Source organism: Lissotriton helveticus, chromosome 10, assembly GCF_964261635.1.
Source record: "Lissotriton helveticus chromosome 10, aLisHel1.1, whole genome shotgun sequence".
Lineage (NCBI taxonomy): Eukaryota > Metazoa > Chordata > Amphibia > Caudata > Salamandridae > Lissotriton > Lissotriton helveticus.
Window position 1 is genome coordinate 695,474,658 of NC_136071.1, and position 23,988 is coordinate 695,498,645.

Below are 23,988 nucleotides of genomic sequence, written 5' to 3' on the forward strand. Positions count from 1 at the left end.
TTTCCATTTAACATAGTAAAGTTAATTCATTAAATGAAACTAGCATCTAATGTTAGCCAGACCAGCAGTGAAGGAATTACAAAACGACAATGTGGTGAGAGCAAATGACTGTATCTCGCAAATGACATGTGACTAATTAAAACAAGGAAACGTACTGAGAGGCAGCCTTATTAACGTCATGCTGTTTGAACGTGATGAAGACGAAGATAATAATAATAAAATACCTGGCCAATATGTGAGGGGGCACGGTTTGAGAGTTGTCGGATATGCACACAAACTCAGTGCAGGCAAAAAATCACAAAATAAGTTCAGCTTCAAAAATGGATGGGAACAGTAATTGGGCCTCGGGAAACTGATCAGAGCAAACATATGAGGAAGAACAGGAAATAGCATGCTACAGCCGATAGAACTTGATGAAAAGTGAGTGACAAGCGCAGGAACCAATAAAAAGCAAGGGGGTGGAATGTAAGCCCCTTTTAAAATCTACATTAAACATAGATTTTGCAAGCACACAGCAGGCGAAACCTAAAAATGCTTTCTCTCCACAGATACATTACTGGGAGGAGACATTACTCCACTCAGTGGCAATGAGCTGCCCATAATAAATAGCTATATAAATTGTTCACCATTAAAGGCATAAAAAAACTCTGCTAAACACTACCTCACACTACCAAAAGTTCATACATTTCTCATCTGCTAATTAAGTGTTAAATTATTCAAAATAGGGAAGTTTCCAGGAATGATACACAGACCCTTAGGGTAAATGAAGATGGTCAATGACAAGCACAGGACCAATGAAAAGCAAGGGGGCAGGATGTAAACACATTTTAAGATATATATTAACGATAGATTTCATCAGCACAGCACACGCTGGGCAGGCGAAACCAAAATGTGGCTTCCATAGGAGAGAAATTGTAGGAAGCGCAACTTGCCTGCTGGAAATGTCAAGATGTACGTCATTAAATTAATGCTAGCAGTACATTAACAAGGCAATTCCTGCAACACATGCCTGAGCATTAGATTCTAAAATGCTGGCGGCCACATCTGTACTTTGGCTAGAAATAATTGTCAGAAAAACAGCAAATGACTGAATTGATTGGACTTTAATTGGAAACCCGGCTATTTGTCAATCTAAATCAATTTAGCTAAATTGACATTTAAGTTCACTATTCACATAACAGAAAGCTGTCGCTAAGAATACTTCGCTCTACACAACTCTAAATATTGTGCCCAATTATGAAAATCACAAAGAGCTTGGTCAATGGTTCACCTTTAGTTTGAGTACCAATCTGTTTTTAAAATAGAACCAAAGATTTGTTTCCACAGGACTTAGATTAATAGGGATTATAATGTCAAATACAATATGTTTTATGATATTAAACATGAAACCAGTACTGTCTGCTTTAAAGATGAACTCATTAACTGCAGTGTAGCAACCGAAGTTGCTGTGCTGTCTTGGAAGAAAGCAGTGCAGGGCCATATTTATTAAAAATGTCCAGCTGCTGCTGTCATCCTCTGACTCGGCACCCAAACAGGCTGCCTAGTGCCACACTAAACCTTTGCACCGTAGGTACTTGCAAACATTCTCCCAGGGGCCAAAGGTTTGGTCTGTGATGTAACCTAGGGCCATCCTGATGCCAGCATTGGCGGTTGGGGGAGGGGGTTGGGGATTAGGTGGATGTAGAGGAAGTGAAGCATATACATCTAGTGGCTGAATTGCACAATAAGACAACGGAAAACTTGGGATTAATCCCGGCTTCCCCACTTTTCCAAATTGTGTGATTCTAGGCAATTGTTTTCTTTCACTTTTCCTCCTTTTTCTTTGTTACCATATATAAGAGGACCTCAAAAAATACATAACTACAGGATGTGTGTTTTAAAACAAATTTTTCTGTGTTTGGTTTAATAAAGTATGATGTTGTTCATACAGAGTAATAACCCAGGCCACCCAAAGAATGCACATAACAACTGACTCGCCTTTTATTTCCCTATTGGCATTGTGTCACTGTGGTGGTGGGGGATTAATGTTTCTAAACTCATATTTGAAAACTATCACTTTAAAAAAAAATCCTCACTTCACTGATCTAATATGATGCAATAAAGTGAAACAGTTCTGCATGTTAAAGAAACTCACTTTTTGAATTTTGAAGAGGCAATCATATCTTTATACTTTTGCTGCAAGATGTTTTGAAGGTCTTCCTAAAGTTAAGCATGTAGGACTCCCTAGTTATTTTGTTTCCTTAACATCAATTAACCTTTAAATAAATACTTGCCTGATCATTTAACATTGTTTTAAGCTTAAGTTCTTAGTTGAGTAAACAGCATCAATGGTGCAGTGGACCAGGGGCCATACGTAAAGCTCAGGAGGGCAGCATGAGGTCTGGGCCCTGCTTTGAGTATCAATGCTTTGCACCATGGTGGTGAGGTGTGTATACAGTCTGTTATAGCATTTGTTCAGAAAGTAAAAATCCCATGCCTACACAAATTTCTTTAAAAAATTAAAAAAAAAATTATGTTTTATATAGCATGAACTTAACCCGGTATCGGGTATCAGAGCGCTTTACATAGCACCAGTTGCGTTGCATGAGAACACATTCATCATTTTTGTTAAGCACAGGAAGATTAAGTGATTTGCCCAGAGTCACAGGATGTTCAGCGTCATTGCCGAGACTCAAACCCAGTTCCCCAGATTTGAGGTCGACCGTCCTAACCGTTAGGCCAACTCCTCTCCCCAATTACAATATGTTCAACACATTGGATGTGTGCTGTGCAATGCAGCACTCAAGCAATGTTTGAAATGCTTGGAGAAATAAAAATATTCCTACAATGTAGGCCTACTTCAAAGCCTGGGTTCTATTCTCAGTAGATCCAGCAGTGCAATTAAAACTATTGATGTCTGCTGTGATCAGCCCATCTCACATTCACATAACACTCTTTGACACAGAGAGACACAACGTAGCGCAACACATCATTTGCTCAGAGAAAACTGCACCTTTCAAGTGTAAAATCCCTTTTGCTCTGGAATGTAAATACCATTCCAAGACTTTACGCCAGTTTGCATTACTTTGCGTGACTGTGCACCAGGGCAGAAGCTTAATAAGTATGGCCCTACATTTGCATAATGTATGCAATATGAGCAGCACACTGTACCACGATTAGGAACATTATGGAATTTGGATCTTAGCGTATTAATTGTTTTTCCTGTCCCTAATTAGTTTTCTACAGTTGTCTCTGCTTTGCTCACTCATCCTGTAAAACTCGTTCAGAGTAGTGCATTTCCAATGCTTTCTATAGACGTATCCTTGAATCATGTGGGTGTACCCAGATAAGAATAAAAGTGTATTTATACACGTCACTATCTAAAAAGTTACTTTTTTGTGTGTGGACCTATTTTCCAATAGGTATGTCGCACTGCTTCTTAGGTACTGCCTAGAATACACCCAGCATGCAAACATAATTAGAAATATACATGTAGATACTAAACGTCTGTGTCGTGCGAAGGTCGCAGCCGTAACGCTGAGGCCTGGCATGACATTGAAAGTCTTTTTTAGGGGTGTGCAAAGATATGACATTTTTCTTTTGTAAACTTCCTGTAATTCGCATGAATATTACACTTACAGGTAGATTTATGAAGCCAAAATCGGCTCGCAAAGGGCCAGATTCTGAGAATCCGGCCCTTCGCGAGCGCTATTTTTGCATTTGGGATTCATCATCCCAAATGCAAAAATCGCAATTATAGAAATCGCTAAATTGCGAAGAATTGCATTTACGGAATCTCAATTAGAGATTCCTTAAATGCAATTCATGAACCTTTTTAAAATTGCGATTTCGCAATTTTGGGCCGCTATTTACCGCGAAGTCTAACTACGTGGTAAATAGCGAAAACTTAGAAAAATGCACTTTAGTGCATTTTTCTAAGTTGTATGTTACACACACACATGTCCTTTGGACATGTGTGTGCGCAACACCAGTGTACATTACCATTTCAGGGGTGCTACAGGGTGTCCTTTGGACACCCTGGCACCCTTGAAATCGCTTCCTTATTTGCGATTCGCTAATTGCTAATCACAAATAAGGAATGACTCCCCATTCATTCCTGTGGGACTTGAGGCCCATAGGAATGAATGGGAAAGCCATTCCTTATTTGCGATTAGCAATTAGTGAATCGCAAATAAGGAAGCAGTAGAAATCGCTAAAAATATTGCGATTTCTACATGCATCCCGTTTTGCGAGTCTTTAATAGCGATTCCTTAATAATCGCTATTAAGGACTCGCAAAAGAGGAGCATGATGAATCTGGGGGATACTACCATAGTAAGCAAAGCATTCTGCATCTGGTTTTTCGCATTAAACTAATAAGTTGCAGGGCCCCTTCAAGTTGTTTCGCAAAACAAAGATTACCAACATCCACCCATTTCAAACTAATGAGGAAAACGGGTTTAAAGATGACTTGCGAGAAAATGACACTTCGATTTTCAGCAGCTATGATTACTTACGAGGGAAACGTGTAACTTTGCCGAAGAAAACTGCACTAGGGAGTAAATGAAGAAAAAACTGGACATCTTGTCAACTACGAACATTCCAGTAACTGAGATGGACACAGGACTTTGCTCGTCTAATGAACATTTCTCACATACCTAGACTGTTTGCTTTTGTGAAGCAAGACTCGCATTTTCCATCTTCAAGTCACATGTAAGGTAGAAAACTTGATAGTTCATTTCCTTTGTGTTTTTTGGCGAATACCGCAGACTTTTCGCATTTAGAAGAAAGAGAAAACTGAACAATAAACTTTATAAAATGAAATGTGACAGATTGAGAACACGGATAATGGGGAAAGTGAAATGCTTTCTTTAGGTGGCCTATTTACACATACCTTTTCCAAGGGAAATATGCACAGCAGATCACTTTTAAAGGCAGACTGTGGCACCTTTTAACAATATACCCCAAAAGCCTTTCCAGGTGATAATTACCATGGATACCATTCTTTTTGTCCATCCTTGTTCTTCTCCGTTTTTAGTTCGGATCAATATCAATCAAATTGGATTTGTGAAGTGCTGCTTATTACCTCTAAAGAGTATCTAGACACTGGGGGTTGCTTCTGCTGGGTGTCGTCAGTCGAAAAGCCAGGTCTTTAAACCGTGTCTGAATTCCTGCGGGTTGGGAGAGGTCCGATAGACTGGGGAGGACGATCCAGGTCTTGGCGGATAGGTAGGAGAAGGTACGCCTTCCACTCCTGTGGAAGTGACAAGTGTGGGTGAGGAAGAGGGAAGCGGAATCCAGTTGTCTCAGGGGTTGGTTTAAGTTCAACCTATGGTTAAGGTAGGCTGGTACTTCATTGTGCATAGCCCTGTTGGTGTGGGTTAGAATTTTGAACTAGCACCTTTTGCGGACGGGGAGTCAGTGAAGTGCTCTGAGGTGGGGGGGTAATGTAGGCCTGCCTCTGTAGGTCATGTATGAGCCTGGCAGCTGTGTTCTGAATGGTCCGTAGTCTGTTTAGCAGCTGTGAGTTGACCCCCACATAGGGGTGTTGCTGTAGTCCAGGTGGCTGGGGACAAGGGCCTCGGTGATGGTACATCTGGTGCTGATGGGAAGCCATTTGAAGAATTTCCAGAGCATGCGGAGAGTGAGGCAGCAAGCTGAGGACATTGCATTTATCTGTGTATTCATGGTGAGCTTGCTGTCAATCATGATATCAAGGATCCTTACATGTTCTGTCGATGTGGAAGAGGGGTCCAGTTCTGCTGGCTGCCAGGAGTCATCCCACGGGATGTGTTGCTCTTGAAGATGAGTACCTCTATTTTGACTGTGTTGAGTTTGAGGCAGTTCTTGTGCTCCAGCTGGCGACGCTGGTCATGCACATGTGGAAGATGGCTTTGGTGTTTGTGGGGGTCTGTGGATAGGGAGAGGATGATCTGAGTGTCAGTAGTGTATGATATGATGATCATACTACAGTTTCTGATCAGGGGGCCATGTATATGTTGAACAGGTTGGGGCTCTGTGAGGACCGTTGGGGAATGCCGCAGGTGATGTTTTTTGGGCCCAAGGTTTATGGTGGAAGGCAGATGCTTTGGTTTCTTCCACTGAGGAAGGGTGCAATCCAATTGAGGGCATCTCCTTGGATCCCCATCTGGTGGAGTCTTTTTAGGAGGGTGTAGAGGAACATGGTGTCGAAGGCTAATAAGAGTTCTAGGAGGATCAGGGCTGTACCTTCTCCCTGGTCTAGGAGAAGCCTAATGTCAGTGATTAGGCGGTGCCTATGCTGTGATTTGAGTGGACCGCAGATTGGGATGGGTTCAGGAGATCGTTTTTCTCTATGTGGTTGATGAGTTGGTGGTTGATTGATTTTTTCCAGAACATTTGCAGGGAAAGGGAACAGAGAGATGGGCCGGTAGTTCTTGGCTCTTCCGGGTTCTATAGATGTTTTTTTGAGGAGTGGTTTTGCCTCTGTGTTTTTCCATCCCTCCGGGAAAGGGGCAGATCTGATGGATTAGTTGAGGATTGAGGTGAGTTCTTTGCTGTTTGTGCTGTACCCCAGGTTAAACATGTGGTGGGGCAGGAGGCCCTGGGTACTCCTGAGTGGAAGGAGCTCATGATGATGGTAATGGTCTGCGTGGTGAGTTGGTCTCACGTTGTGATCCTTGATTTTGATTTGGAGTCTGTGAGGTCGAGGAGGCTGTGGATACTGGTGACGAGTGGTTGGGGGTCAAAGTGTTCGTAGATGGTGGAGATTTCAGTGTAAAAGTAGTCAGCAAAGGTGTCACAGAGATCTTGAGAGGGGGTGACAGTGTTCTCTGCTGCTGAGGGGTTGGGGAACTCTTTGATATGCTGAAGAGTTCCTTGCTGTGGTTGGAGCTGGCTTCAAGCTGGGCAGGCAGGGAGTTCTTTTAAGCATTTTACAGGTGTTTGTGATATTTGTTGAGAGCTAGTTTGAAGTTGGCACAGTTGTTAGGTGCTTTGCTGGCACACCATATCCTTTACAGTCATTTGCAGATGTGTTTGGTGGATTTAAATTCTGTGGTGAACCAGCTGGTGTGTTTGGTCGGTCTGCCGGGTTTGCAAGATTGAGGGTGGCGACTATATAGGCGCATTTGGTGATCCATGAGTTGAAGTTTTTGACAGCTACCTCGAGGTTGGAAATGGTGTCCGGAGGGTCACCGAGTGTGTTGGTCCATAGGTTTTATTTTACCTTGCTGCAGCTCATGTAGGAGGTGCTGGTCTGGTTGGTGGAGTGTTGCGGGTGGTTGTGATGAAGAATTGGACGATTAAGTGGTTAGCCCTGGTGATTTTGGAGGCATGACTGTACCTGATTCAGTTGCTGGCTGTGAAGATAGGGTCCAGTGTGCGCCCGGTGTTGTGCATGGGGTCAATGACAAGTTTGGTGAGGGCAAGGTTGTTCATGCTCTCGATTAGTTGGCTGTGTTGGTGTCGTTGGGGTTGTTGATGTGGAAGTTGAGGTCCTTGAGGAAGATGAAGGTCTTGGCGTTGATGGCCAGAGGAATTATAAATATACACGGGGTATACCCAAATCACCCTCCTATACCTGGGTATGAGACACTGTCATGTACACAAAAGGAAATGGGTACGGAGGAATTAATATAAAGTTATTTATTTTTTAGTCGAGCACATTCAATTTTTTCTCCTCAGTTTTTAATCCTTTACACACATAATATCTAATTAGAGAAGGCACACATATACAATGGCACCTAGTCAAAAAACAACAAGTAATTGAACACAAAAATGACATGTGATAAAATATATACAAAAAACAACACAAGCAACTCTATATTGCCAATACCCATACAAATTAACACTCTTTTTCACCCATTTATTCTAGGTGATACACTTGGAGGTAGTCGGGATAGACACTTTAGGCAAAACAAGGACTTATTTTTCTATGGCTCTATTGTGTCATCAACAAAGTTTTTAAACCATTCCTTATAACAATGACTCCTCCATAATAGATGTCGACGCAAACGTGTTTCAGCCTTAGATGTTTTTCTTGGCCTCCTCAGGACAAGGGCAATATCCAAGTGTATCACTTAGAATAAATGGGTGACCATGAGGGTTGATGGCCAGAGAGGCAATGGAATTGGAGATGGCCCAGCAGAAGGCGGGGCGAAGCCCTGGTGTTCTGTATGATAGGGTGCTTCTGATGGTGATCTTGCATTCTGTGTTGAGTTGGAAGTTTAGGTGTTCCATGATGGATTTGGTGTCATCAGTTGCATCTGTGAAGTGGAGGGATTCTTTGTGGATGATGGCTATTCCAACTCCATGTTTGTTGATGCAGTCCTGGTGTATGATCTTGTATCCATTTGGTGTGGCGGTGGTGATGTCTGGTGATAATGTGGGGTTGAACTTGGTCTTGTGAGGAAGACAACGTCAGGGGTGAGGGAGGTGCTATAGATCTTGGTACTTCCGCCCTCATCTTGCTGGATTTAAGTGCGGCTTTTGACACGGTGACACGTTCCATTCTGATAGACTGTCTCAAAATCTCTGGCATTGTGGGTCTGGCTCTGAGGTGGTTGATCTCTTTTTTAAAAGACCGTACCTTCCAGGTCTTTTCGAATGAAGTAAGATCTAACCCTCTAGATCTAACCTCTGGAGTGCCTCAGGGTTCTATTTTGAGCCCTTATGCTTTTTAACATATATGTTCGCCCTCTGGCTGACATTGCTGAGAAGTTGGGACTGACTATCTTTTCTTATGCCGACGATACCCAGATTATCTTTTCCCTCTCCACTGCACAGCACCATGATCCCTCCCTGCTTCACCTTGTCCTGAGGAATGTCTCCTCGTGCCTGACAAGTAATGCCCTGAAGCTAAACGGCACTAAAAGTGAGGTGCTTGTTTTGGGTAACATCCCTGAGCTTTGGGGAATCAAACATTGGCCTGACACTCTGGGCCCTGTGCCTGCCTTTGTCCCCAAAGTCAAAAACCTGGGTTTCATTATTGATAAAAATCTTTCCCTTAAACCTCAGGTGTCCTGCTTTGCTGTTCTTAGATGGATAAAAACAATCCTCTGGCTAATTCCACTGGCAGCTCAGAGAACAGTTCTGCAGGCTCTGGTGATATTGAGGCTGAATTATGGCAATGTGCTGTATCTGGGTGCAGATAAAGCCCCAGTACACCAGTTGTAGGTCATTCAAAATGCAGCTGCTCATCTTCTTTTCCATCTGCTTAGATGCGCCTCTGCGACTCCTCTGCTTCACCAACACCATTGGCTTAAAGTCAATAAGCAAATTGAGTTCAAGGCCCTATGTTACATGTTTCGGGTCAAATGTGGGCTTGCTCCCTCCTATATTCAAAGATTGGTAACACCTTATGTGCCGGCCAGAAAGTTGAGATCCTCCAGCCACTCACTGTTTTCAGTCCCCAGGTTTCGACTTGTCCGTATGAGGGGGTCACTCTATTTCTTACCTGGGCCCCAAGCTCTAGCTCTCCCAATTGATCTTAAGAATCGTCATTCTCTGTTAGCTTTCCGTAAGCAATTAAAGACTCTGCTTTTCAGTGACCTAACTTGATTCAGATTTTTTCCTATTTGTGTTTGTTGCCTAATTTACCCTGCCTCCACTTGTTCAGTGCCGGGAGACCCTGTTGGGTAGCTGCACGCTTTAAAAATGTATAAAATAAATAAATAAATACATCTTGGTGGCGTGTTTGTGGAGTGATCAGGAGTGGATCAGGAGGGATTGAATTTCTCCTAGCTCAGTAGTGGGGGCGGGGACCCGTGGAAGGGTGGTCTGATGCTGCAGGATAATCTGCATTGTTAGCAGGAGATGGGTCCTACCGTTGACTGTGGGGATGTGTGGCTGCACGAGTAGCTACGGGGTCTAGAGTTCTGGGCTGTTATCTCGATGCTGGGGTAGCTGTGGGTGGGTGGAGATCCAGGGATCCTGGCACATGGGTGTGGTCCAGGCTAGAAAGCGAACCGGTGGCATGGCCGCACAGAGGCTTCCATTAAGTAGGTTCCTGGATTGGGGAGAGGCGCAGGGTGGGGTTAAGAGAAGGCAGGAGGGAGAGCGAGTGGGGATAGCGTGAGAGGAAGAGCACTTTAAGGGGGAATAAGGAGGCAAAAAGTTACAGTTAAGACTGGAAAAATTAGGGTAAAAGTTACGATTCAAGGGGGAAACAGGAGGTATACATTACAGTAAAGGCTTCAAAAGGAGAAGCAAAGGTTACGATTAAAAAGGGAAAAGGAGGCAAAAGTAACAGTTAAGGCTGGAAAGGAAGAAGGCCAAAGTTATGATTAGAGGGGGGGGGAAAGGAGGCAAAAGTTACAGTTAAGGCTGGAAAGGAAGAAGACAAAAGTTCCGATTAGAGGGTGGAAAAGGAGGCAAAAGTAGGTCACGTTGTAAGGGGGAAACAAAGAGGTAAAAGTGAGGTTTGATTCGGGGGGAAAAACGGTGTCAAGGACTGGCAGTGTGGTGCAGGTTCGAGCAGGGAGCTCGGCCAGCAGCAGCGGTGGGGAACTGGCCCAGGGTCTCAAACAAAAGGACACTGGGAAAATTCCACTTATTTTTGTGCACCCTTCACCTCCCCGTAGCAGGTGCATTCAAGGTATGGTGTTGGGACCCTGTGTTCGTGATGATGAATATAACCATATGAAGTTGAACGCTAAAAATTAAGTTGGTATCAGTTTAATTTGTGGAAACAGTGAAATTAGAGGAAACAGATGTATGGACGATTGTTGGACTCAATTGAAGCAATGGTATGTGGCAACAAAAAGAATTAACTAGGAGCAAAACAGACAAAGGGATATACTAGAGTTTAGCATACTGCATCACTACGAGAAATAAAACCACATTGTTTTAAGCTCAAACTTCCCTATAAAAAAATAAAAACAAGCAGTGGAGAAGCGGGTGGGGGAAAGCAGCAGATGAGGGAGACAACATAAGGTGAGAAGCGCATGAGCGAAAAAAGCAACATTGAGTGCTCAAAGAGGGAGGGTGTTTAGTGGAGGAGAAGCTTACGACAGAGCTTGCAACACAAGAGAGTGCAACACGGAGAGCTGGGGCAGGTATTTGGTAGCCAGAGAGAGATTGTAAAGAGACTATGCTCCATGGCAGGGACATAAACAAGATGGGCCAGCTCGTACAAGCAAACTAACGTGACAATAAAGCCTACCAGCTGTAAGAAATGGGTGGACTATAAGCACCTGTTAGTTCTGTATAACTCCACAACAGGTCTTTTGCGCTGTCTGTAAGGCTCGACTTAAACATTTGTTTTGTATAGTTTTTGTTTGTGAATTAAATAAAGTAATTAATAATCTGTTTATTTGTTTTATGTATACTTTTATCTGTATATGTTGTGCATTGTTCTGATGTTCAAACTGTAGACATTGCTTAGGCCAGGGGATGCCTGGCTTCCCATAGTGATTCAGTGGGGCCAACAGAAGTCAAAAGGTAAGAACTTCTGGCTTTTGTCTTGGCTCATGACAGAGGCACACATCTGCCACTGTCTCAAAAAATGCAACTTTGCACACAAAAGAAAAAGAACCTTCTTCCAAACAAGTGTTAGACAAATGTTATAGGTTGCAACTCTACCTTTTAAACTAGTATTGTGGCCAGCAGTGTTGGGTCATTGCCAGGGGCGTAGCTTTGTTCAATAAGATTGGGGGGTATAAGCTTCAGATTTCCCAACAGTCATGCTTGCATATTTTGTTAAAATATAATATGAGAAGCGAGACACAAGGGGGGCTTACGGGGCAGTAGAAAGAGAGATGAGTGTGGATTGTTAGGGGTACTTAAAACACAATTGTTTTCAAACAATCCTAGTTTTAAGGCAGAGACGAAAGAGGGAGTGTGTGTTTTTGTCTGTGTGTGCTTGTAAAAATCCAAGGTGAAATCTTACAGACAGCTCACAATACCCGACTGAAAACACCTGTACCCAACTATTTACTACAAAATATATATATTTTTTTCTACACAGGGTGTAACATCCCCAAACACCCTCCCTGAAGCCACGTCCCTGGTGTGCTGATAATCACTCAGCTGAGGAATTTATTTCCACTTGCATGTAGTAATTCCAGAGCAGCTGAAAGCCTTAAGGATGCTCTTTTTAGAATGTATTAGACACAGATGTTGGATATTTGGTTCACATTTCAGTCATCTGAAACAATAGTAAATGGGTCCATGGAAAACCACAACTGGGGCCCAGATTTACTAAGGGCTTGCATTGCCCTTGTCATGCAAGGTGACGCAAAGCAACTCACGTCCATAAGTCAGATTTATTAAGCTATGCAAAGCCACCTTGTGTGGCTCTGCGTAGCTTAGTAAATCTAGAGTAACCCAAGGCAGTGCAAGTCGCTGCCTTGCTTCACTCTGCAGTGGGAAGGAGTTCCATATGTGGATTCTGGGTGTTCCCACATACTTACCTAAGGTTGTTGGTGCATCTCCGATTTACTAAGTCAAGTAAACCTAGGAATGCAACAAAATGATACACCATCCCAACTAAGGCATAACGAGGGAAATATCTTTATTTCTCCTCATTATTTCTTATTTATGTGTGTGATGCATTCTACAGCACACATAAAAAGAGGAAATTGGCTCTTCTGATTGTTTTTGTGCAGGAAGATGTCCTTTAATGCGCAAAAACAATCCTGCCTGTAATGCAGGCACCCTTGCACCGTGGTGCAAGGGTGCCTGCATTGGCACTGGGCAGCACATAGCGTGACAGTGCAGAGAGAGATCAGGAATGCGCCATATATTAGTAAATATGGTGCATTCCTTCTCTCTTTATTTGACGCTGCACAGTGCAGAAATTTGCCTTGCTGCATTGTGCTAAATTTCAGTAAGGCTGGGTCAATATCACCAGATGGGTGTCTTGTCACTTCTTTGATACAGCTGTATACAATTGAATACATAATGTGATTTGCTTGCAGTTTTGGATAGGCATATTTTAAAACTTAAAAGGTTGATTTGTTTAAAGTATGAAAGTTGTATTAAAAGATTATAGTTACATTCATATTGAATTAAATGTAGGTACTTCAAGCATAGTATGATAGTGTAGAATGCCGCTTATGCAGGTCACTATGTTTGCACCTGGAGCCTGTTTGTTAGCTATATTGAGCATTCGTATTTAACCATATACACTTTAACCTACTATTATGGTCATATTTAGAGTTAAAATAGGTTAGAAAGATAAAGTACCTACATTTCAAATCTATACTAATTACTCAAATGTTCTCATTTCTTTATTTTCTTCTACCATGCTTGGAATAGACATTGCCTGTGCCTAGTTTGCATTTAGATATATTAGGCTAAAAAGTAATCCCCTATTTCCTTAAAAGCAAATGCAAGTTGTAACATTGTATTTATCTAGGATATGACCTTAAAGATGCATAGGACTTCCAAATGTTAAGTAATACCTTTTTGCAATCCTTAGGCCTATCATGAGTCATATCCCACCTTTTTGGGAATATGTTGCTTAGAGGCCAAACTCAGTCATGGTGGAAGAAGATCGCTGACTCAGATAAACAAATATCATGGCATGTTGTTAAATGTATCCTCACTGCACCCTCAATCCCACCAGATTTGCTTTTGGACATTTATAATTCCAACAACCTTCTTTTTCTGAAATGCGAAATTCAACCATATTGCTTGGCGTCCAATAGAATTTCATTCTAATTCTTTCATGTGTGTATATTGTTTAAATGTTAAAACTTGTGTTGTGTATTGATGTCAAGCATTTGTGTGTCGGAGTGATGAGTGGATGGGATAACTGAGGTATTTTTCCCAATCTTTCCTGTGCTTATCAATCAAGTTTGAAAAAAAATGAAGACATTAGTCCAATCTCATAAACCATATTTTGTGGTAGATCTTTTGCAATTGTCAAGGAAGGTGGAAGTGTAGAAAGACGTTTTTTCAGCTTGTCAGTTCATCAAGAAGTAATTGACTTTTTGTGTGTGTTTCCACAAAGTAAATAATTAATTACCATACACAGTTTGATCACCCAAAATGTAACCAAACAAAGCCTTTAAGCCCAATTATGGGTTTGTCCGTTATTTAGATAAGAGCATTTTCCCATATCTCAACTTTGGATTACAGGAACACAATTTGTCTGTCTTTTTCACATGACAAATGCTGATCTTTTAGATATTATAGTGTCAGTTACATACTTTAATTATTTTAGTCTACCTGAGGTGATTGATAGACTTAGGGCCTGATTTATATCTTGGTGGACAAGTTACTCTGTCACAACGATGTTGGATATCCTGTCCGACGAAATATAAATCCCATTATATCAGTTGTGACTGAGTAACCTGTCCGTCAAGATATAAATCAGGCCCTTAAGGAGTTATCATAAAGCCACGTTTGGAAAACATATCTTCAACTTGTCTGTGTTTATCATGATTTTATTGAGCAGAGACAAACAATTTAATTACATTAGCTAAACATATGTATGTGCAGTTTATATATAGGCGACTTAGATGGTGAAAGATCTGCAAAAGTGTGCTTAAGGCAGCCATCATTATTGCATTCAGTATCACCATGAAACTTAAATCCAAATATTGCCTTTGCTAGAATTAATTTTGCATTTATGAATGGTACGCTTTCCCAAAACTAGTGCTGATTGTAGATTTTACCTTTCTTGTGAATATGATTCCATGGTTGAGGAATAAATATTTTTCCTGACCAATTTGGAAGAGGACATTATAAATGATGTAGAGGAGTTCATTGTATGCCCTGTCAAGCAGCCATATGTCTGTACAAATTAAGCAATTATAGAATAGACAAAACTGATTATATTATGTGAGAAGCATGCCGTCTGCGTACAATAAACAACAGAATATTTAAGAATTTATTTTCTTACCACTAAAATTCACCCAGTGCCCTATTGCCATGGCTAGGGTTTCAGTAGCAATTTGAAATACTAGATGGTTTAGTGGACATCTCAGTTTAGTTTCTCTTGCCCCCTAATTTTTTTGTGGCAATAAACAATTTGTGTTTACCTTGGCTGATGGGCATACATATAGTGATTTACCATTGTTGTCAGGCCGAAGTTCATTCTTTTCATTGATATAAAATAGTATTCAACATGTAATGTTTTGAACTTAGGAAGACTTTTCAATACCTGCTCCGGGGAACCGAGCAGAGAGATGTAAAATGTATAATTATGAAAGTATCCTCATAAGTGTACACGAAATAGTTAAACTATTGGTGCTACATTTTAGAATGTGTGGTAAATGTAAAAATTTCAAAATACCTACGTTATTGATAATCCATCCGATGCAAAAATCAAACAGATGCTCTACTCTAAAACAAGAGACTCAGGCCTTCTGGACCTGTCTGTTGTGCCCATCACAAAGAAGTTATTTAATCTACCACATTACCTCTTTCATACACTGCTTCTTCCATTTGCCTGCATCTACTTCCTTATGCTGTTAAGGCACCATGGGTCTGGTGAAATTATCACACTAGACCATGATCCCTGACAATAATGAGACCTATTTGAAACATTTGCTTTGCTTTAGGACTTTCCATACCCTTAGTCAATGTTGCTTCAGGTTACCTCTCTGTTCCACGTGTTTGTGTTTTCACTGCTTTCTAGTTATTAAAAGCAATGTGATTTATGCCCTAAACGGTGTATGATGCCGGTTTTAAGATGTAATATTCATCATTATTATGGATGCATTTTGTAAGAGAATCTTCTGCATGTTGATAACAGAGAACAAAGGAAATGTTTTCACTGAAGTTGGAAATTGATCAATGACAGACTTTGATCATCTCTCTTTCTTACCTTTCCCCAGGGATGGAACTCCTGGTAGCCAAAGTGTGACAGAGAAGTTTGAAGTAGACTGGACTACAGTGCTGGTCAGCTCATTTAACAGCATTGTGCTGAAGTTTGATGGGCGTGGCAGTGGTTCCCAAGGCACAAAGCTCTTACATGAAGTCAAAAAGAAGCTGGGATTGGTGGAGGAGAAGGATCAGATAGAAGCACTCAGGTACTTTCAAATACCACATCTTTCCATATCCCATGTAGCCAGTGTGAATCCAAGAGATACTGAACTGATTAGCTAATTGTTTTTGACAGGTGACCAATAGCTGCAAAGAAGCAACTAAAGCCTACAGTGTGTGCCATTGGTTTTTATCTGCACTGATGCAGTAAATTACCAATAATGCTTCAAATGTTATATCATCTTGTGGTGAGAGTCTAGAAAGCCTTAGACCTTTAGAAACTGTCAAAGATGGAGCAATGTCGGTCCATTCTCTTTCTGAAGTCTCAAGCCTACTAGTCACTGAATGGTCCGATTCAGGTTAAGGAACATTGATTCTCTCAAAGCGTTCTCTTGTGAGATGCCTTCACCACAAAATGTCTGCCATGAAAAGAAGCCAACCCATTGTGAGCCCATAAATTTGTTGATATACATGAAGTAAACCCTAACAAGAAGTGCTTCCTCAAAAGTCAGAAGTAATAAAAGTGTCAATCCTTCCAATGAAGAATGACTCTTTAACCGCATGCTTGCGGCCGTTTTTCCCGCGGTATGCGGCATTTTTTTTTTTACCGCGTTACATGACGAGCTCAGCTCATCATCAGCACACGGTAGGTAACGCTGATGACGAGCTGAGCTCGTCATCAGCATGGAAGGGGTTAATGCCTTGAGGCATTATAGCTTTGGATGTCCTGATGGTAAGGTTTCAGCAACAACAGCATTTCTCACTGCCAGCAAGGATTGAGCCCCAGCTCCTGCAGGAGTTTCACCCTAGGAACCCCTCTCCCTCAGAGAGAGACATAGTTGGATTAAGTGTGTAAAATGGTCATACCAGTTTAGTTTGTCTGGAGGCAGTCTGCTCATTCACGTGGCTAGTGAATATCAGGAAGCAAATAAGAAGGCCCACTGCAAGTTGACATTTCCCTGACTGTGATGTTTCCCACATAATTGTGTATTTGCCATATTAGCCACATTGTGATCTATGTACTTAATAGTAATCAGATTTCATCTAAAATAAAATGTATTGTTCAAACAGATCAAAGAGTTTGAGAATGATGGATATTGCACATAACTTGCAGCACTTGGCAAACGTTATCTGGGCACCTTTCTCAGGTTAAATGTTGTATTCAAGTTACTCAGGTGTTACTAATAACCCTAATAGATGAACTTCAGAAAGTACTTTTGTATCTAGCAAGAAAAAAAACACGATATATTTAAATTTGTTTGTGACATTGTTGAAAGAATAACTCAATCTAGGTCATGAACATGTTTTGTTTTTGAAAGTACATAGAGAATTTATGAGACAAATTTCTGGGATTATCACAATAAAAATGTAGTGCCTTCTGTCAGAACAAATGTGCACATGTAGTTTTGAGTTCTGAAGAGTGCAACATTATTCTTTTTTAGAGGGATAATTATATTCCAGAATATGGGGCAGGCAGGAGCATAGTGAAGCCGGCCATCTCCCTATATTCATATTTGTTTGCATATAATGTAATGTTGCTTACTGAGCGTTAGCCTGGGTCGGATATATTTGGACTTGGCGAGTGCCTGATGTCATTGTTGCAGCCACTGTTCCTGCATTTGTCGTGGCCTGTTGCAGCATGATGAGAGATTCAATCGCTTTTCCATTTCCTCACCTAGCTGTATCCTTTCTGAAAAACGGTGTGTGGCACACGAAGCTGCTGTGAATTGTGGCAGAACCAAAAGGCTGCAGAAAGAAAATGGTTCCATGTTTCCTTAACATGTTCAGTGTTGGTACCACAGAAGATAGTTGGTCAGTGAAATGCTGTCCATACTGCCTCAGTTAATATTTATTATTTTAACTGAGTACATGCAGTAGGTAAAGCAGGCCATCAATTCCATTTTTGAGTGGTGTGTTCCTTTTTTAAACTTTCCACATACCACCAATTTTTATTTGTATCTCAATAATAATGTATTCCCATGATAGGCTAAACATACTTGAGAATGGATAAGGGCAGTTGGACTAAGAGTCCTGTGCATAGTCCAACTTTGCGCAGCAAAGTAGGCTCCAACACAGTGGCAGCTGGTGCAGGTAAGCACAGTGGGGCGGCGATGCGGGGGGAGTGACAGATGATGGAATAGGCCAAATAAAATAAATAATTAAAACCACTTAATGCGGCGATCGCAAGATAAGTGGTTTTATTTATTTTGCCTATTCCTTCATTTGTCACTAGCATTTCCCCACCTCTCTTCCCGCTCACAGCGATTACCTGCACCGGTGTGTATATATATATATATATATATATATATATATATATATATATATTACATCAGTTCTAAGCTGCCTCATTACCCCCCATGAAAAGCCCTATCATTCTAGTTTCAGGAACTACTCCCCAAGGCATTTGGAGGGGGTTTATGTTAAAATATCACCTTACTCTAAAATTCTAAAAATCTGACTGTCACTGGAGTAACAAGCAATACCTGTACCCCTCCATATATATTTGAATGTTCCACATACCACCCACCATATTTGTTTTAGATACGTGTACAAGTGGAAGGAGGATGCCTACTGAATGAAGCTCTGCAGGGGGAAAAGGGGCATTTAAAGAGGGGTTTGAGGCCAAAGTCAATAACATGAAAGAACTGACTCCAAGAGAAAATTGATAAGCTCAGTACATTGTCTGCAAGATTTTATGAGTCAATCGACCTTAAGTCAACTTCACTGCCAAAAAGTAAGCGCACTTTGTTCTACCACCCCTACTTCACACACCAGGTTACCTCATTTCAAGAAATACATATTGACCTCCAAAGAAGCAACAATCTTATTGGGCGCTGAGCTCAGGGGGCCCTGCATTTTGTAATATTTTTGGGCGTTAAAAGAACCTGCTGCAGAGGTTCTTGTGTGACGAAACTATAGTAAATATGTCAATGTAAATCTGGTGATTAATATACCTGCTGGAGAAATTTACTTATCAGAAAGTAGGACAGAGGGTTAATGTGCCTCCTGCAAAGCACGTGTAACATACGGGTCACAGATCTGTATTTTGTGTAGATAGCTCAGGAGGTTACTGCTTTTGTTATGTTTTTGCTTGCAGTTTAAAAGTTACAATCATCCCACTGTAACACAGTCAGCTATAGACTGGTATCAAAGAGATGAAAGCAACATAAGCCTCTGTCTCATTAAATGTCTCATGCAGCAAAGTTTCATTTCTTTCCGCACAATGAAGCCCACATATCCTCACTTTTGTATTCTTCTAGTAAAATATTTAATGCATTGAACAATGATTAAAACTACTTAGAAGGCTAATCGATAATTAGTAGATTGTCAGTGTGGTAAAAGTCTTCCCTCCTATCGCTTGTGCGCTGACCGCCGGTATTGAAATTCTTTAGTCGGGACCGCAGGGCTGTCTGTTGGTCGAACCGCCGCCGACGACCTGTGGGTGGCGGTCCAACCAACATCGTAACGAGGACCTTTGTCTCTGTTTTCCTGTTCTTCTATTCCTCCTTTATTTTCCCATTTCAGCCTTTCTCTTCCTTGCGGAGTCAAAGTCTGATGGAGAAAATGAAGTCTCAACCCCCAAAAATGAGTGTTCCTGCCTCCTGAAACCCCTGGCACAAATTAAGCGTTAGCTGCTGGTGATTAAAAGGCAGCTGTCACTCATATTTCTTCCTGGGTGAATGTCACATGATTTCCAACATAGCTCTGCCAAGAAATATATTTCTTTCTGAAAGGCCCCCAAAGCAGGATTGCTTTAAAGACATTAGCACTATTAGGTTTGAAGAATCGCAGGAAAGGACTTACCCTTTACAAAATGACAGCAATTTCGTTAACAGGCCCATTTCCAGAAAAGAGAGGGAGTTAGCCTCAGCTGTTGTACACACATTTTCTGCTGAACATACATTTGTGAGACCCCTGGGTGCTGATCTTCACCTTACAACATTGCAACAAATAACTGTAAATGAAATGTGCTAATGAAAACCTGCTACTGATCCAGAGGCCTGTCAGCACGGCTACCCCAGTGGAGAGTGGGAGGAGGAAAAGAGCTGACCCAAATGGATTTCTTGTCTGTATAAAATCGGAAATCGCCCATAATAAAGCATCCAAAAAATGCAAATGTTTAACTCATGCTCTATGTCAAATATGACGCACAGACAGGGCATAATTATACACAGATTCACCACTTACATTACATAATTACATATAAAGTCAGTATGCGTTTGGGCCCGTACTGGGGTGGGGAGGGGCAGACATACCACAGACCAGCTTGTTGGTGTGCAAAAGGCCGCTTTATTGGAAACAAGTGCACCTTACAAATACATACCCTTGGCCTGTTCCGAACAAAACTAAGACTCACTAAATATATACTTCCTAACATACCCCGCTCCCCCCACCCCTAAAATTGGATTCCCCCCTGCAACAATTACAAACATCAACTTGCAATTTCCAACTTTCCTAACTATATAACTTCCTATATCTATCCAACTGTAAACCCAAACCCAAAACTCCCCTCTGCACTTTTAGGAAAAAACTGCCAACACAGAGGACTACAGAAAAAACACACCAGCACCTGTTCCAGCGACCAAAACCCCATACAATAGAAGCCCCCCATGCACCTGGTCCTATCAAGACCTCATGAAAACCCCCATCCTACACAATCCTACAACCCAGTAACCATCCCCCCATTAAAAGAAACAAAGGGCGGGCGGGCGGCAAACAGATAAACCCCCAGGACACCTACAGCCGGCTGATGGGTTACTACCACCAAAATGGTGGATAGTTTCCCAAAATGTTTGGCTAAATATGCCACTAGCCCAAAGATAGACCAAGACCAGCCCAAAAGGAGCCGATAAAGCCCAACCAGCCCAACTGCCCCCAAAGCCCTATTGGGCTGGGGAGGGGCAGACATACCACAGACCAGCCTGTTGGTGTGCAAAAGGCCGCTTTTTTGGAAACAGGTTCACCTTACAAATACATACCCTTGCCCTGTGCCGAACAAAACTAAGCCTCACTAAATATATACTTCCTAACATACCCCGCACCCCCACCCATAAAATTGGATCCCCCCTGCAACAGTCCCTTCCGAGCCCCCCCAGCCCCTCCTGACTCATCGGGCTACTCAGGAGGGTGCTCCTTCAATCACAGTGTGGAACTCGGCAATGCGGGGGCTCTATGGTCGGTTCCCTCTCGGTGTGCAGGCGCGGCGGGGATACAGGCGCTACACCCGGTCCTCGCTTGGCACCACGGGGCTCTCCCTCGCTCTCAGGGGCCCGGGGTGCAACCGCCACTCTTCTGCTCGCGGTCCGCCTTCGTTTCCAGGAGCGCGGGGTAGGCTCCCGTCAGCTTCCTGGTGCCGGCTGATTTCTCCGGCGGACACCGGAGCGCGGGGTGGGCTCCCGTTGAATTCCGGCTTCCTCCATTCTTGCGGCCCCGCCCACGTCCCAAGACAGGTTGACTGACTTCCTGTGTAAGCCGGGCTGTGGCGGTGATTTCCTTCGCAATCCGGGGTAGGCTCCCGGTTTAGAAACACAGTCCCTGGTGGGGTGGGCACCCGCTAGGGCAATCACACGGGCGCGGCAGATGTGCGAGGTGGGCACTCGCAACGATTTCAACAGTAAGGCAAATAAACGGGGTGGGCACCTGTGCCGAAGTAAAGAAAAGGGGGGATTCCTCGCTCTCCCCCCAGCAGTGCGACACTGCAGAGCCTCCTAGAACAAATCCAGCACTCCCAGGTGCTGTAAGGATAAAGCAATAAAACCAAAGCGCTCCTAAGCGCTAGGGTCCCCAAAGTCCAGGGAAAGTTCAGCAAAAAGTCCTTAGGAAGGTAGGGGGGGCAGAGGCTGGGCCCAGGGGCCCGGGGCCAGCTCACAGGGCCCTCCAGACAGGGAGGCAGTCCCCAGTGGCGGTCCTCCTGGCACCCAGCAGCAGGCCCCCCTCAAGTTAGGACACAGAAGAACATTTTCATGGGGTCACAGCACCTCTTTTATACACATATTACTTTGTCTCTGGCTGCAGGGTGAGGGGAAAACCAGACACAGCTGGTTCTGGAGCACTCTGTTGTGCTCAGCCCCTCTCCCCATTCACAGGACAGGCTGGGCACATCAGTCACACCACAGGGGGCGGAGCCAGCATTGTGTAGGGAAAGCCCAGCCCTATTCAGGTCCCAGGTGCACCCCTCCCTCACATCAACATGCAGATCTCTCCATTCACTACCGGGGCAGACCCATCCTGACTCCTGGAGCCAGGCACACCAGCCAGCTCCAGCCAATCACAAGCCAGACAGTCAATTTACATTTATTTCACAGACATGCCAACTTCTAGAAGTGGCACTTCCACACAAGACACAGTAAATCCGCACACATCATCGCGCAGCATTTACTCTCACGAGTTCGCACATACCAAACTCGACCCTGCACTCCTCACGCATCAGGAACTACCATGGACACACACAATCTCCATGCATTCCTATGGGAGGGTAGGCCAATCTCACAACATGCACTCAGAGTGCGCACACACTTTACACTGGGACACAGTGTTAAAGTGCGCAAAAGCCAAAAACAACCAACACCAAGTCACATATCAAAGCAAAATGTTTAGGGGTGAACCTGCCAGAAGGGCCAAGTCCAACACTCACCATGTGTTATTTTTTTCCAATCCATAGGGCAGTTCACAAAAGCCCTAGGAGAACAATGGGGGCCCGAGCAGGAAGCAGGCTCATGCCAGCACATAGGTAAAGTCCAGAAGGCGGTTCCCTGGCAGCATAGCAATCCGCTGGGGCAGCATACACAACCAGCAGCGTCTGGTCATAAGTCCACACAGTGTCTAATCCTTTGGTCACAGCCCCTTGTACTTATAGTGCAAAAGTATTTGTTCTGTGGGCACTTTAAACACATTTTAGAAGTGCACAACACCCCTTTTCACATTTCATGCCCTGACCCCTGACACACCACAGGGTGCACGGAGACAGCATTGTAGAAGGCAGGCACAGCCCTATTCAGGTGCAGGTGCAACTCGTCCCACCACTGTTAATGTAGACCTGGCTATTCAGGTGCAAGGGAAACTCCTCCCGCTACTCTAATTGCAGCCAGGGTCTATTCATTCTAGCGGTGTCAACCAGGAAAGGCAGGACACACCTCAACCTCCCTTGTGACTGTTTAGAGTGAATGCACATCCCCTCTCTCTTGTCAGTCAAAACCAGACGGTGAATACACACCCAGACAAGGCACAAAGACACATTTGCACACAGAAATGCCCACTTCTAAAAGTGGCATTTCTAAAGTAGTAATAATAAATCTGCTTCCACCAATAAGGAGGATTTATCACTACTATTCCAAACATACCAAACATGGTCACACTACCCCTAAAAGATCAGAAATTTCCACTGAAACACATATCAGGAAATTCCCAATACAAATCAATGAGTGGGCAGCCTCACAGCAGTGACACCCCAATTAGGCTGTTTGTCACTACCAGGACATGCCACACAGTTAAGGCACATCTCCTATCTTTTACCTACACCTCACCCTGCCCGTAGGGCTAACTAGGGCCTACCTTAGGGGTGACCTATGTGTAGTAAAATAGGAGTTTGAATGTGGCAACCACTTTGCATGCCAAGTCATTGCAGCGGTACACTGCGCGCTCAGGCCTGGCAGAGGTCTCAGACAGGTTTGAAAGGCTAGTTTGGTGGGTGGCGCAAGCCCGCTGCAACCCCACTAGTAGCATATAATTTACGGACCCTGGGAATATGGGATACCACACAAGGGGTTTACAGGTAAATTAAATATGCCAAACAGGTATAGACCAGGTTTACAAGAGAGAGCACATGCACTTTAGCACTGATCAGCAGTGGTGAAGTGGCCAGAGTCATAAAACCAATAATAACAGGTTAGAAACAATACAGGAGGAAGCCAAAAAGTTCTGGGATGACCCTGCAAAAAGGGCCAAGTCCAACACTTCTCAACTGAGACTTTAATGTGTCCTTTCCTTTTTCTAGGCAGTTCAAAAATGTGCATGTCCAGCTCCCCTATCTGTTTTGATACATTTTATCTATTGTTCGAAATTGCTTCAGGAAATGTACTTTAATGTTACTTTTTTT

The 23,988-nt window shown here is 43.0% G+C and overlaps 1 protein-coding gene across 4 annotated transcripts in view; it reads left to right on the forward strand.

The window, feature by feature from the left end:
• Positions 1-23,988, forward strand: part of DPP6 (dipeptidyl peptidase like 6) — a 2,254,101-nt gene that overhangs the window by 2,172,599 nt on the left and 57,514 nt on the right. For all 4 annotated transcript variants that reach the window (XM_078663245.1, XM_078663244.1, XM_078663246.1 and 1 more), the window contains exon 20: positions 15,746-15,940. In XM_078663245.1, coding sequence (XP_078519371.1) covers positions 15,746-15,940 — 195 coding nt within the window. The remainder of the gene's footprint in view (positions 1-15,745; positions 15,941-23,988) is intronic.